We start from the raw sequence: 15,837 nt of genomic DNA on the forward strand, positions 1-15,837 counted from the left end.
CGTCTTGAGAATATTCTGCAAATGGTTTGATCAGAGACCATTTTTGAACGCAAAACTTTAAACTCATTTTGATCACAAAACACATTTCTAGAGCACGAGTCACAGGTGATTTTGTTATCTTGGTCGAGGGGAGGGTATGATTGGAGGTCAATTTGTTCTGAGGCCTCGACTCTGTCATTATGTATTATGCATTTTCCTTAGATGAGTTAGCGCATCAAACCGAATTACGGTAAAGTTGAGCTAAAAATTACCGTAGCTTAATGTTAACAAGAGTTAAGGTATAATTTTATCTTAGCTATGATGAGGTTAATTCACCTAATAAAAATTGTGTGATAAATGTTTCTATGTAAAAATGTAAAACATTCGGTTACTAACTGGATCCGATATCTGAGTTGTTCTGGTGGTTCATTTTGATGATGTTTGTGCAGTTGATAAAAGTATTGTTGTTGTGTCCTGCAGTCATGTTCAAACACACACATTTGTCTGTGATTTCAAACTCTGCGAAGCTCAGGTCTATTCGACTGCCGTTCTTTTGAGACAGAATCATTGCTGTCATCAACGCTACTAAACAGACAAACTGAATTAAGGCTTCGTCGGGAATGGTTTGCGTGCAATCACTCGGGCACAAGCCAAGATCATTGCTCCAAAAAATTGTTTCTTTATCCGGTATCGAATTGGTAAAACAAATTTAGTGCACATGGACTCAAATTTAAATGAAGCTCGTTTCAAGATTGCAATACCAAGATATCCAATAAGTGTTGTTGAATTTCAATGGTCATCAATTTGGAAAAGAAAATCAGTTACAAAAAAACAAAATCAATTTTTAAAAAACCACTATCGTTCGCCACAACTTTAATAAGCCTGCAATTTTTTTTAAAATATGCACTTCGTTTCACATTTTTGCATACGCATTTGAAAGTGAAACGTTTTCTCACTCATAAGCAAAGTATTTCAAGAAAGAACCAAATATCCAATGCAAAGACATTCTACCTCTAGGTAACCTGGTTCTCGTTAAATGTTTTGAAGAGTCTTGAATTTAAGATTGAGATCAAAAGCAAAATACATCTAACTTTTTAATTGAAAAAATTAGCAATCATCCTATTTGCAGAGGAACTTAACATTCGGCCACTAAAACATCAAAATGGTGTTGTAAAACTGTTTGATTACAAAAAAAAGATATGAATGTTCAGTTGCTGGGAAAATGACTCTGTTAAACAGCGCGTAAGCCGCCACAAATTGTTTATATTGGTTTTGCCTTTAAAATTTCATCAACACTCCAATTTCAGTTAGAAAAACACGAATTAGAAAACTAAAATCGGAGCCAGCGTTAAAATGCACGAATAAAAAACATAGGAGGCTTGATTCGAGAAAACAATTGAGTTTTATTTGTACTGTGACAATCAAATCATCGGCATTTTTTTATTCAAAATTTATTAAACCTGGTCACTCTTAACACCATAGCAGAACCAACCGCAATTGCTAAACATTTGTGAGCTGATTGGAGAGTCTCTATGACATACAGAACGATTTAAAGTTTCTCATCATTGAGTTTCTCATCATAGATAAATATTGATTAATTGCTACAACAATTTAACAAAAGGTGGAAAAATAAATGCGAGGCCAGCTTTTTTCTTCATTCAAAAATTTCAACAATTTTTGTGGAGAGAGAAGCATCATATTGTAGCGTTTGAGGGTTTTCATTCTTGTAAGGAAGCGACATTTATATTGCAGGTTGGAAAAAGGGAGCTATTTTAAAAAAAATGAGAAATTAAAAGCAGAAAACAAAAAAAAACGCAGAATTTTGGTAGATGGTACACTGAGGAGGATCATAATTTATAAAATTATTTTATTTGATTGCATGGAAAATTGACAGTAAAACTTATAACAATAATTATCTTCGATTATATATACTTGTATGAAAAAAAATATATTATTTATAAAAATTAAATTTTTAAAAAACTAATTTTTAATTTTTGCCCACTCGTTCTCTCCACCTTGGTTTCGTTATAAGGCTTTAACTCTTTGTTTAAATTATGTTTTCTATATAACCAAAATAAAAAAATTGATAGAACGGTCGAATCGAAAATTAAACAGACAATAAAGTTTTACTAAGAAAGAAAATGAGAAAAAATGTTTTGGCTTTTTTCTTCTTCGAAAAGTTAAATGGATTTATGAAATTACTTACTAAATTACAATCAGTTTGGCTGAAATGGGTTGTCAATAATCCATTCTAAACCACCAATTGGGATACTCCCTATGAGGAGGACAGCTACCGAAAACAATTTTTCTATTGAAAAAGAAAATCAAACTTAGATGAAATTCAATTCAGTTTTTTTGGCTGTCAGCCAAGCCTTTTGAACAAACTAATTCACGTGAAAGCTAGGTCTTCTATTTTATGCTCTATTTGGTTGAACCCCAAATGCATGGCAACACTGTTTTAAGTTTTTCGAATTAAGAAAGGGAGAGATGGAAACCTATTTGCATCTGCGCTAATAATCAAAACAACCTCACATGAACCCATTGAAATTTTATTTGATTGAAACTTCACAGAATTGCCAAAAAAGGGATATTTGATACAAAAGCAAAAGAAGAAATGGGAAAGATGACAAAAAATTTTCTCCGAGTTCTTCCAAATGTTGGTTGTTCATGAAACTACAACAAACTTCAAAATTTAAGCTCTCTTTCGGTCTTTCGTTCAACGCAAACTTCAACCAAACGAAAAAAATAATAAAAACGCATAACACATTATGAGTCACATATCACATTATTGGCGTTGAAAAAAGTAGCAATCGATTATATTCAATATTTATAGTGAGTAGATTTTGATCTTATACGCTTCGGCACCGTTTCCTCACAAAATTGACTCTGAATTCTGTCTGTAGTTGTACTTTTGAGCATCTGCATAATGACAGGTCTTAATAGTTATAAATGGAGACCTTAATTGATTTCAGTTGATAGCTAATTGCTTTCATGACTTTGATTTTAATTCTTTTCAAAAAGTTCAAAAGGTATTTTCAAACTCTGCCCATTTTGTTTTCTCTCTACTTGTTAATTATTCTGAGTAAGCATAGGTCCCATATCTTTTCTTGTGATATGCAAGTCATATTTTTTAGTTTACTCTTTATCTGACCTTATTTTGACTTTTTCACTGTTTTTTTTTTCAAAAAAATGTATAGACGTTGAGTTTTGGTCGTTAGTAATGCTTGTTGCTTTTATTTGATTTTGTTGTTTGTTTTGTCTCATAATCTCCTTAATGGCAGTTATCATTAATGGCCCTCTAACAAAACACTTTTTTATTTGTATAGTGGTTAGAGGTAAAGCGATTTTTTAAATGAATAAACCAACTAATTTCGAACAATAACTGATTGTTTGAAAGTTGTCTCTCTTCCTCATGTGGTGTATAATTAAGTCAAAAACGTGGTTGAGCGGATCGGAACTTCATGTGCAAACGCACATTAACGAGCCTCCTTGTTACTCAAATGAGCACCTGAGTAGAAGTCGAGTAACATTTTATTCTTCGTGGTTTTGTCAAACGTCTCCTTATGTTCACTTTGCGTTAATCATAGTTATTAGATAAGTTGAGGTATAAATCTGGATCATGGACTAACCTGCGCTCTCGTGATGTCCGGTCGGATCGTGTATGAAGTCAATGGACGATACTGGATTCTTCTGTCTCTCAACGAAGTCTTTGATCTGCTGCACAATTGTAAACACCAGCAATAAAATAAATGCGCCACTCAGAAATATGATGACGCGATAGTGCATCTCTCACATACACCCAATCTTCTGTTTCGTTCTTTTTTGTAAAATATATACAGAATTTTTTCAGAGTGACTCAAATGATCTAGATGAGGTCGGCGATCTAAAACAGCAGTTATCGAAGCTCAAAGCTGAAAATTCCTGATATTGACATAGCGTATCAAATCGCTTTTAACTTCAAACAGCTTTTTATTGAGGGCGTTTTATGGGACATTTTGTGATAAAACGGTATTTACCGCCAATTTTTTAACTCTTACAGAAGATAACAAGATTCCCCTGAGGCGTCTATCTAATTGAGTTATGCCTTCAAATTAAATAATGGACGTCCAGCCTGCCCCTCAAAAACATAATTGCCAATTAGAAAAAAAAATAAAATTTCTAAAATTCTTAATAATCTTTGATCGCACTTTAAATGAAATTAACGGTTTGGATAATACATATAATTTAAGGATAAAGATTCTCACTATTTATTATTTTCAATCCAGTTGAGCGATAGTAAAATTATATTTTTGTCTTCGGATATTCAATTCTAAAGAGAAAGGCTTTTCGATTGCTAAATTCTTCAGTTCTTTCAAATTGTCAACATTATTTAGTCTGAAAGGCGCCAAGTATGTATAAAAGGACGTTTTGTATATTAAAACAAAAAAGAATTCGAGCTTTCTTTCAAAAATGTTCATATTCTCCACAAATATACGTTGGTTATACAAAAAAAGAATAATTTTTTTCAGAAATGAACATTGTTGACGACGTGTGACGACTTACGTTCTTTACGATTAAGCCGGGAAAAGAAGAGAGCCGTCAAAGTGAAAGAAAGGCAGGAAATGATTATGAAAACTAAATTTCGGGCGGTCAAAATGGTGGGTAGCAGATTGTTTAGTTTAATCATTTTACGAGCTGTTGATCTTTAGGTCAGCTGGGCGCTGTCTAGCTAATCTCAGTACCCACCAAGTTTAACCATTTAGACTATGAAGGCTCATTTCTCACAGGCTTTCAAAGGTCTGCGAATGATTAGAAGGGGAAATGGAATTATGTTTTAAATTAGCTACTTCCTTTAAAACAGTAAATTTCAATCGGGCCGCCCAAATTGCTCAATCGCATATTCTTAAATCTAGGTTCAATAAAAGATATGCGACAAGGTAGACGCCTTAATTATGAAGTTATCAATTGAAATTTCTTTGAGTTGCTGGCAAAAATCTGCAAAATGTACCTGTTTTCTTTTGCTATTATGTATTTCATCAGCCGCTCACTGTATTACGATAACGTGCCGGTAGTGATCAAACAAATGAACCGGACTTTTAGAGCACGGACCACGTTGTAATATAAAAGAAAAACTCCAGTTTTCAATTAAAATTAACTGTTCTTGTCTTTATTTGAAAAGGTAATATATAAAGATTGTAGAAATAATTCAGTACCAATTATTAAGTCTATGATTCACTAGTGATGTGCAACTGGTTATAGATTAAGACAGTACTGCTAATTAAGGTGTAATTTATTAACAGAGGAGCTATTGTGTATCTAGCAGGTACTCTGTCGAGACCCTTTTTTTTCCTCAGAAAATTACTGCTCTTGAGTTATTTTAATTGCTGCATTTTCAGAGAAACATTGCGTGGTAAAAACGCAAAGGTTTTATTTCCAATGAAAATAGGATACGTTAAACGTGGACATAACTATTAGAGAAGTATGATAAACGCAACCCATGTTCACGATTTTGGGTAGTCAGTTAGTCTAAAACGTTATTGCTTGGATAAAAATACTAATTACTTGAGATCTAAATTGGAGACTTAATTGTTTCTCTCAGCAATGATAAAGTGTTTTTCTGAGTCAGACTGTTAATTGTCTTCTTAATCCGTGAATTAGTATTGCTTGGGTATTTTCTGTAATCAATCACCAATTAGACTTTCCTCCAATTCGGTCTCATTGACAAGATGCTAATTTTCGCAGTTAGTAACCATCACTTACAATGACGGCATGGACATGTGTTATTAGGAGTGTGGATCTTACAAAAGTGGTGGATATTAGTGACAGCTACAAAATTCACCAAATACGCAAATTTACAAAAGAAAATGAAATTTTGCCTCGTAAAGAAGATAAATTTTCACACAACGTTTCTTAACTCATTAACTGTAAAAAAAACATATTGTACAGGATTGTACGAAAAAGTTAGTTTCTCACGAATGAAAGCTAAGAATTGATACCGGCTTACCGACACTTTACGCCAATTTAAGATCTCAGATATTCAATTCCGAGGGATTGTAGAAGTGTAACTTAGAAAATATGGGAGCCGTGAAAAAATTTAGACTTGAAAAATGCTGAGTGCTAGAAAGACTCCATTTTGTGCCTCTAACAGAGTTAAACAAGAAAAGAGATCAGCTGTTGTTGTTGATCCTGTTTTAACCTGGCATCCCATCGTGGCAGTATCTGCCGAAGTGCTTTTACTTAACCATTAAAGCTATGATTTTCTGAAAATCTAAATTATTATACGAGGATCCATGCCAGCCACGATAGGTACATTTTTGGGAAAACTTTACGGATCTAGGTCATCCAATCTGCCGTTTTCACGGACACCCCGTTTGTTAATCGGGAGGTTCGTTTCATCAACAATTAACTGCAAAAGATGTTAATAAGAAGTTAACTTTGCAAGAACTTAGGAGAAATTACGTAGAAAAAATTTTAAAAGATTCTCGCAGTATCTTGTAGGATTAACCTTCATAACATAGAAAAAAAACTTTCATTGGAAAAAGAGTCTGCTACCTTGATATTAAAACGGTTAACGTCCGTGAGAATTCAGCGCCGTTTGTAACATGACTCCTTGTCTAGCCCAATAAATTTGTGTTAGCGATGTTTTCATTAACTTGCTATATCGTGTTTCGATTTTTTTTTTTAAAAAAAATAGTTTTCCGCTAGTGCTGTTGATGTTGCTATTTATACCAATTTCGATACTTATACCCCAGTCATAATTTCATGCATAGTTTCTTGTTTAATTTTCTTGTTGAACATAACTATGAAAAATCAACATCAGCAATGCATTTAGCCAAACGGTTTGCTGTGGTGTTAAAAGATTTTGAAAGACTTACTCACAAAAATGTTACTTTGCCTCTCAATTCTGCCTCTCAGTAATAACAAAACGTACCTGGCAACGTTTTGAGTTTATTTGGAAAATTAATGTGAGATAAATAAAAATGGTTTTAATGCTAAAACTCCTTATTGGAGGAAGAAAATTTAAAAATGTGAAAATATGTCTAGTACATGTCTACAAATACTACAAAAACAAATTCTAAAATGCTATAAAATTCGAAGATATGCTATACTTTATAGTATAACGTCTAGTTCTTAAGGTAATAACAAATTGCCACCAGATTATTTGTATTAAATGTTCATTGAAAGATCCACAAAAAGAATTAAAGATAAATGATGGCAAGCACGGGACAGGTTAACTCAATGTCTCTGTTTCAGCTTTGCATCCTTGACTAATTTCTAGATTAAATTGAGTCACATATCCACAAATTTAATAGTGAGAAAAGTAGTGTAGGTATCATAAAAATACTCTGAAGAGAGATTGGAAATTCAAATATTATTTTGGCAGTATTTGCTGAAATTGATAAAAATTTATTGCTGCAGAGTATTAAATAATCTTTTCCAGTGCTGGCAATAAACATGTTGAGGTAAGGGCACTAATTGAACTTTGCTTAAATGTACGGTTAAACTTTGACCGTTTCCTGGGTTTTTTCCGATCATTATTTGAATTGGAAAAAGGAAAAGCCTAATGAAAGTGAAAGATTATCTTTTGTTTATATTAATTTTATTTGCACTATGACAGAACTATTCTGGTCAGAAGAACTGTAGACAGAATAAAGTTTGTGAAATTTTGTTGTTTTTACTATGCACAATCTTCGATTTCTTTGTCTGAAGTTAAACTTTTCATGGTAAAAAGTGACTTGATAAGAATATGATCGTAGTAAAAATGCAGACTGAAAATGGCTATGATTTAACGCTATGTTACTATGATCCTGGAGCTTCAGCCCCGCATATTGATTTTGTTATTTATTTTTTAAAGTTATTGAATATTAGGGATGAAAATAGTCGAATAAGGTGAACAAAAATATATAACCTACCTTAGCAAGTTTAAATTTGTAACTACGCACGCAGTTTCTTATTTTCACCAAACAGTGGTAGGTAACAGAAATTGGTCGTCGCGCTAAAACGACGGAAATTCACTTCAAAAGCAAAGTTTAATCTACATTCAGGCTTCGAAACAGATGGCTTCTATATGGAAATGGAAAAGTGAGAACAATTACAGGAAAGTACCTCTTCCCTTTTGTAATCAACGAAAAAGGCGTCTAATTGAAGTGCTCGAGGAGTGAGCACAAATTGAAAGTGGTCAAAATTGCTATTCAATTCTGCATCGACGCCCACAATTGAGTGTTCTAGTGATAAACAAAACCCGCTCCCGATTTTTGCAAAATTAATGGACTCAAGTACCCTCTCAGATTGGTTATAAAAGCGATCAATTATTGACGATCAAAACAACTGGGAGATAAATTCCAAAATGTGTGTTTTGGTTTTAAAATGAACAACTAAATTATCCCTGCGAGAAACAGCGGAATAAGTTTTAGATTTTGTTCCATAACTAACCTTTAGAACTGTGAAAACTGTTTGGTAAAACAACAGACGTTTCGTTTCTAGGAGCGAGAGAGATTATGACATATGTGCCATTAGTATGTTCACGTCAATTGACAACAACGCTCACCTGTGGAGTTACACCTTTTATAGGGCTCAACTTGCTGTTACCTGTCTCAATGTAAGAACCCGTGCAAACCTGGCAGCTGACGTCATAGATATGACAAAACTAATTTCTGTCACAGACTTCACAGGAGATTTCATGCTGTTCGCTGAGACAAGTAACTTACTGCTAAAGTCTGTGTGAGTCTCTATGAACCCTAGTACAAACCCACTTAAACCCAAAAGTCATAAACATCACAACGTACGTTGAGTGTTTTATGTAAGTTAGGATTTATGCCACAAGAGATCTCAAGGTCAAACAAACGTATTTTGTCTGAGTCGAGAGACAGGGCTAAGTTTTTCTTTTAACGCATTTCTTTTAAGGTTTGTCACGGAAAAACTTATCTTAATCATGTCTGCTTTAGAAGATAAGCTTCACTTTGAAGTACAAACAAAAGCAATGCTTTGAAGTAAGTAGTAAACTGAAATCGACATAACTGTTTGGTTATAACTTGCTTAACAATCAACTTTTACAAATTTGACTGAGATTTATTTCGATAAAAATCTAAGATGATGCACAATTAGTGTAACGAATACACCTCGCTGAAGCAATACGCGACTATTTTTTACAAGGTCAACATTTCGCTAGAAAGAGTTCATAAAGAAATCGGCGATCTGTAATAACTTTTTTTTTGCTCAAAAACAAAACATTCTTCAAATCATTCAAACAAAATAGTAAACATCAATCAACTTTCTTAAAGAATCGTATTATAAAATTTTCTTCCGATTGTTTTCTTCCAAAAAGTACAAAAAAAACTCTGAGAAGCTCCTACGTTATTATTCAAAAAAATTTTCCCTGTTGTGAGAGCAAGAAATCATTCAGCGTTTTAAAAAAAACGTTTTCATTTTTTGCCAACCGAAGCCACTGTGGTAATTTATTCCATTTTTGTACGCATTAACGAACACTCGAATCAATTCCAAAATCGGTTTTGACATTCTGTCTAATTTTGAATAGTTTTGTTCGACTGTTTTCATGAACACTCAGAAACCGTGAAAATTTTCAGAATTTTGTGGTCTGGCTAATCAAATTTGATTAGCGACATTTTTTAAATTATTAGCTCAGCTAGTTCTCGCCTTGTCATATTTTTTGCGTAGAAAGCACACCTTTATCCCCAGTTAATCTGTTGATTAAGGCGTTTTAGGTTTTTTGCAGATAAAAAATGAAACAAAAATTGGGGAAAACGACAAAAAGTGTGAAAGCACAAGTGAACTTAAAAGAAGAATGCCTGCGTTCAGAAGAATTTGATGTCTTTTTAAGTATATTGATCTTATAGCAAGAGCCATCGTTTTTAAGGTTTTATTCAGCTGCTCAACGAAAGAAAAATTCCTGTCAATTTGAATACCAAGATATCTGCAACTTTTTTGTGTTGTGAGAACTTTGTTTTTGTAAAAAAAACAGGTCCATTATTAGAATTTTTGCGCGAGAAAATATTATTCCGGTTTTGTTTGTATTCAAAGTTAGTTTGTTCAACTCTACATACACCTCTGTTTTTTGTAAAATTTCTTTGACTATTTCATGTAAGCTTTCCTCGCCACAAGACAATACATTCAAGAGAATTGAATTATTTTCTCCGCTGTGTTTATATTAGATGAAAATCATTCATATTAATGATCGCCGATCATCTCAACAAAGCCTATCTAGATCAAAACTTCTCAAAATAATGTCCGCCTGCGAACCAATTGGCTGAAATTCGTCTACGAAAAAAGTCTTAAGTACTCATCTTTATGGAAAAAGAAAGAAGAATAGGAAAGTTTTGAAACAAAACAATTTTTAATCGTTTATTTGGAACATAGCATTTGATGATTACCAAACAAGGACAGACAATAAAACTAGTGACAATTTCTTCTTTTTCTTGTATGAGTTTATACAAACTTTAAATGAGACTCGTTGAAAACATACTGGCAAAATTATCATTCAAAAAAATTGAAATCTATCCAAAGACTTTCTATTTGGGCTCTTCAACCGAATCCCCAACTTTTTGTGAAAAACATACGCTTAGCATTTGGAAACCAATACGGAAAAAAACTATGTAAACATTTATTACCAGTTTATTTGACTGCTCGATGATTCAGTAATATGTTATATAATCAACCTCAAAAAATGTACTGAACAGATTTCCATGGTATTGTTTATCAATTTTTCGAAATTTTTAGGAAGAAAGGTAAAACGGAAAGTGAAGACGTAAAGTCTTTACCTGATGTTTGACAAATTAAAACCAGCCAGAGAAATTTTTCAGCTTTGTAAAGATTTCACTCAGTGCGCTAAGCAGAGGTACCTTGAGAAAACAGCAAAAGTATGAGCTTGTGTCCCTGCTCTCCATACCTCCGTCATTTTGTTACTCAAAAGCCAAAAAAGTGTCCAGTTTTATATTTTTACATAATTGTACCTATGTTACTGAAACTCTCATTGTAATAACATTATGTATTCATTTATTACAAGTATAGAGACTGGACTTATAAACAACCAAAAAATAAGCTTAAAATATTCTAAAAGTTTTGTTTCTATAACAAATTGAAGTTTCAGCACAAAACTCAATTAGCAAACTGACATTCAAAATTAAAAAAAACTTGGTAAAAGGGTTTTTGAAAAACTTGTTGTATTCCACAATTCGCTGCGAGAAAGACAGATGTTCGAACTGTAGGCATTAATGAGATAATTCAAGCAATTGACAGGATACTGGAAAATCATATCGACATTGAATAATATGGAATGCAGATAATCGTCTGGTCTCTACAAAGACACATAGAAAAGTTGTTCACAAAAATAGTGAACTTTTTTAATGAACTGACAAATTTTGTCAATAAGAAGAGCTAGAAAATCAAATCTGCAACAAAAAATTAAATAAAACTGTGGTTTCAAAACTGAAAATGAGAAAACGCAATAATATGATAATAAAACATTTTGAATCGATTCCTGGCATGTTGATTAAAGCTTTACACTTCTTCAAAGCTTAATTGCTCAGATTGCAGACTCAAAAAATCATCAAACATTATTAGGAAAAAATTACAAGCTTGGGAAAAGTTTTAGGCCGGATACCGGTAACAAAAACGTTTCAACGAAGTCAAAAGAAAGAAACAAAGAAACGGACAACCCCTTTAATGAAAAACCAATGACAAAAAGTATAGTTACATAGAGAGAGCAAATATCGACATAAATTAATTTTCGCTACAGATAAGGCAGATTTTTGAGCTGATAGTACCACAAAAGTATAATCCAAAACTGTTAGGCGAGTTCAACGGCAAATTTGTAAAAAAAAAAGAAACCACGAGCAGAAAAAACTGCGGTGTATGAAGCTTCAATCTTCAGAAGCTCGTTTTCCTTTAGCAAAATATTGCCATTCTATCTCTAAATTTCAATTAAAAAATTAACCTTCCATTTGTTGTATTTTTTCAAGCAGTTTAGTAGCAGAAATGGAACATAAAAGAAACTTTTAAGAAAACAACAGTGTTTGAAACGCCAAAACTTTCAACAAGCGTCGAAAGTGAATTCCAAAGTTTCAAAAATTTTTTGTATAACTTATCATCAGATTTTCTTCTAAATAAACAAGCTGAAAATCAAAATATTGTTTTTTGTCATTCATTATTTTCTTCTGTATTTGTAAAAATGAAATATTTGAACAACAAAAACAAGCGAGCACAATAAAGTATCAGTAGTTTTTTATTTAAGTACGAAAAACGTCATCCTTTCTTTTCCAACAAAAAAACGCAAAAACCGTTAAACTTATATCAACTCTTTCCCTCTACAGAGCTAATCAGAACTTCTATTTGGTTTGTAGAAAATTTTCAGTTTCTTTTTTTCCATTTTTCACCATTAAATTATATGTCACATGTTTCTTGCAAAAAGTATCTAAATGTGCAAAGAAGTGTGGTGTTTTTTTTGTGTTCTACAATTGCAACTGGGAGCAATTGTTGGACCAATTGATTTAAATAATCCCTTCAGTGCAAAAAAAGTCGCGCAGCTGCGTGGTTAATATTTTAGTGTCTTTTGCGCTCCACAATTGGATTAGAATTTTTCTTGACAAGAACAAAAATGTAAGTACAAAAATGTCTTGAAAATGAAGATATATTGTTTTGTTTTTGTTTCTTTACATTTACGTGACATTATCTGCTGAACTAAACTTAAGAAATGCAAAAATTTAGGATGATCTATTGACAATGTCTTTCATGCTGCGCAATTACAATTGAATTTAGAATATGAGTACTGACATATCAAGATCCAAGTTTTGTAAATTTTGCCTTTTTTCTAATTGATTTCAGGCAAAAATTTTGCTTAACATAACACCTAAACACAATTAGCTTAAATGTGAAAACTTAACACCCAAGTTTTATTTTTTCTACGGATGCCTTTCAATTGATCACAATTAGTCAGACACAATGAACAACTGGCACAGTATTGGCACAATATTTTCTGCTTTTTGTTGCTAATTTGCCGAGCAACAAGATATTATTGAGAAAGGCGTTCTATTGAAAAAGGTGTTTTAGTCGAGACTCAGTAGACTGAAAGCAGCTTAAAGATAACATAACCTGTGAGAAAGTCTGCAATGAGAAATATGATGTCTGATATGCAAAAGATACAAAATCAGGAACAATTAGCAACAAAATAGTGTTGGAACTGTAACACCATATAGCCCTGCTATATAGTGCAAAAAAAATTAATTGTTGCGTTAGTATAATAAGACTGTTTCAGCAGACATTGGGGCAGTGCTTTGACAAAAAAGTTGACCTAATGAAGTAAAAATTGGCGATATGACGACAATTCGTCTGTACAAAATCTAATTTATCAAAAAAAGGAGGCCAATTATAACAAAAAAGATGCAGAGCAAACAATTCATTCAATCGTGTGACTCAAAACATTAATTGATTGCAAAAAATTCCCTCTCATTACTTGTGGAGTAATAAGAAAAATTGCAAATCAACACTAACAATAAAATGAAAAAAAATATTTCAGAAAATGGATCAGTGAAATAAATATTTAAAAAATATGATGGCTCATTTTTAGGCTAACTTTAGCTGTTGTCACTGTTATGTCCCCAAAGGCTGTCGATAAATCTAGATTTTAGGAAAGAATCAATTACTTATCTCTTTATTAACCAACAGATTAGAGATTGCTGTAGGATATAGTGACTCTTTGGCGAGAGCGTTAATTGTACAAATACCAGTAGCAAACAACAATGATTCGTGTGAACAACTCCAATCGGTTTACTCTAAATATCTCTTAAAGAGCAAGTGAACTCTAATTATATTCGTTCTTTTTATGTTGCTGATCTTCCTTTCACTCAAAGCTCGAAAATCCATTTTTAACCTGATAAGAACACCCATTTATTGCTTCAATTAAAATTAACTGACTGAAAGTGCAACTTTTAGTTAGTGTTGTGACGCTTTCAAATTTCGACATGATTACAATGATGATGAGGGCCAAACTGTATCAAATATAAAACAGACGTCATATCTTCTTTCTTAGCATAATAGTTTGAGATGGGGTCCAAAAACGCAATTTCGAGTAAACATTGGCCCAGGTATTATTTCATATGAATCTTTTCAGGAATACAACACCCAAAATGCATAGGCTGCGGTAAAATCTGAATGCCATTTTATGCGGTAAAATCTGAATGCGTGAACATTCTGCTATAGCATAACATGCATAGTATCGCCGTGCATTGAGGGGGCTTTTCAAAAGGATGACGTTTCAAATGGATGACAAACAAATTTTGTGTCCTCCGTTTGATTTGTCATGTTGCATTGTGCCGGAATATAAACTTATAAACTCTCACTGATGTTTATTCAATGCTCTGATCCACAGCTAATCCTGTCTCTGCTGTCCAATTTGACAGGTTTGAGAATCTTATCACTTCTCTAGATTAAGACACTGTTTCTCCGCAGCGAAAAATATTGAAGCACACAAAAAATTAAAATAAGCCGGCATAACCCAAAACTAGGCACGCAATATGAAAGTAGACAATGTAAATTAAATGTAGAAGTATTTCCGTATATTCAGACGATTGCAAAATTCAAACCATTATGCGGATCGACGTCTACAACTTTCGAAATGTAGCATCTATGGCAGGAGTACGAGAGGAAATACTATGTTTTATGAAAAAATTTAACCGAAAAAATTTGTTTCACCAGCTGCGCTTGTGTGAAAAATGTGAAAGATTAACCCGGCCTGAAAACAAAGTTTTTAGAAGGCGAGGACGTCAAACGTATTGCTCTTAATACCATGAAACTTCACCAGCACATCATCAATTGAAAACTTTGCGCGCAAATTGGTCGGCAACAGTTTTCATTGACATTGTTAAACTCCTGGGGATCTAAATAGAAGATAAGAAATAAAGATACAAATACAGTGCTATTCGTTAAAAAAATAAATTCTAGATTTTAATTTTTTCAACTTTTTTAGTATTTGATATAGCTCATTCAGTATGAGACAATTTAATTTACTTCCGTTTAACCATCGTGCTTGTAATGTCTGATGACTTATTGCCAATTGATTATTTGACTACGTTTTATTGGTTTTTTATATCTTTTTTGTTGACGGTAGTTTCATTAGTCTTAAACGATTACCAATTGACATGGTCAATAGACTTTATTAGAGGCATCCAGCGCAAAAAAATTTAATGCAAAGCAAAATCGAAATAAATTGGAGGCTATCTCGAAATAACTCGAAGGCTCGTCCTTGAAAATAAGAAATGTTTAGACTCAATAAAAATTCATTGAGGTCTACTTGACAACACGCTAATTCGTGTAAATTGGCACTTGGATGCAATTAAAGATCACAGGTTATATTTATGCATGGGTTCTTAATTACCCTTGTGAACTACAATAACTTTCGTGACTTTGAGATAATTAATGATTTTAGCAGCGACAAAACGTAAGTGTAATTTACACGGGTGAAAGGAAAACCGGATTTCACATGTTTAAAGTAAAAGCTTTAACGAGACAAGTACTGACAAAATATTGCAAGTCTAGTTCACAAAGTGCTAACTGTTGTATATAGACCCTCGTAGAGTAATTATTGAGCCATGTCCCACAATGTTGTCAAGTAGATTTCAACGCTACTTGACAAAAAACTTCATGAAACTTAAAAGAAGCTAGACAGTTTAGAAGTTTTTCGGAACAAAAATCTGAATTTTAATGAAATTTGAACCTTGTAAGCATTTAATTTCATTTTTCTATGAAGACAATCAAATTCATCAAGGAATCATCATTAGGTCACAATAATTGGAAGACCATGCACCCAAAAAACTAGGGGCACAAATGGAAATTTTTTTTTTTAAAATCTGGCTACAGATGTTGGTAACC

General features: G+C 32.8%; 1 protein-coding gene across 1 annotated transcript in view; it reads right to left on the reverse strand.

The window, feature by feature from the left end:
• Positions 1-375: 375 nt before the first annotated feature.
• LOC142356455 (uncharacterized) overlaps positions 376-15,837 on the reverse strand; it is a gene marked incomplete at its 3' end in the record, with an annotated part of 41,265 nt that continues 25,803 nt past the window's right edge. The window contains exons 3-4 of the mRNA XM_075408367.1: positions 3,609-3,862; positions 376-564 (exon numbers count right to left, since the gene is read on the reverse strand). Of these exons, the coding sequence (XP_075264482.1) occupies positions 376-564; positions 3,609-3,765 (346 nt within the window). The remainder of the gene's footprint in view (positions 565-3,608; positions 3,863-15,837) is intronic.

The sequence above is a fragment of the Convolutriloba macropyga genome, unplaced genomic scaffold (assembly GCF_964194025.1).
Source record: "Convolutriloba macropyga unplaced genomic scaffold, txConMacr16.3 SCAFFOLD_823, whole genome shotgun sequence".
Lineage (NCBI taxonomy): Eukaryota > Metazoa > Xenacoelomorpha > Acoela > Convolutidae > Convolutriloba > Convolutriloba macropyga.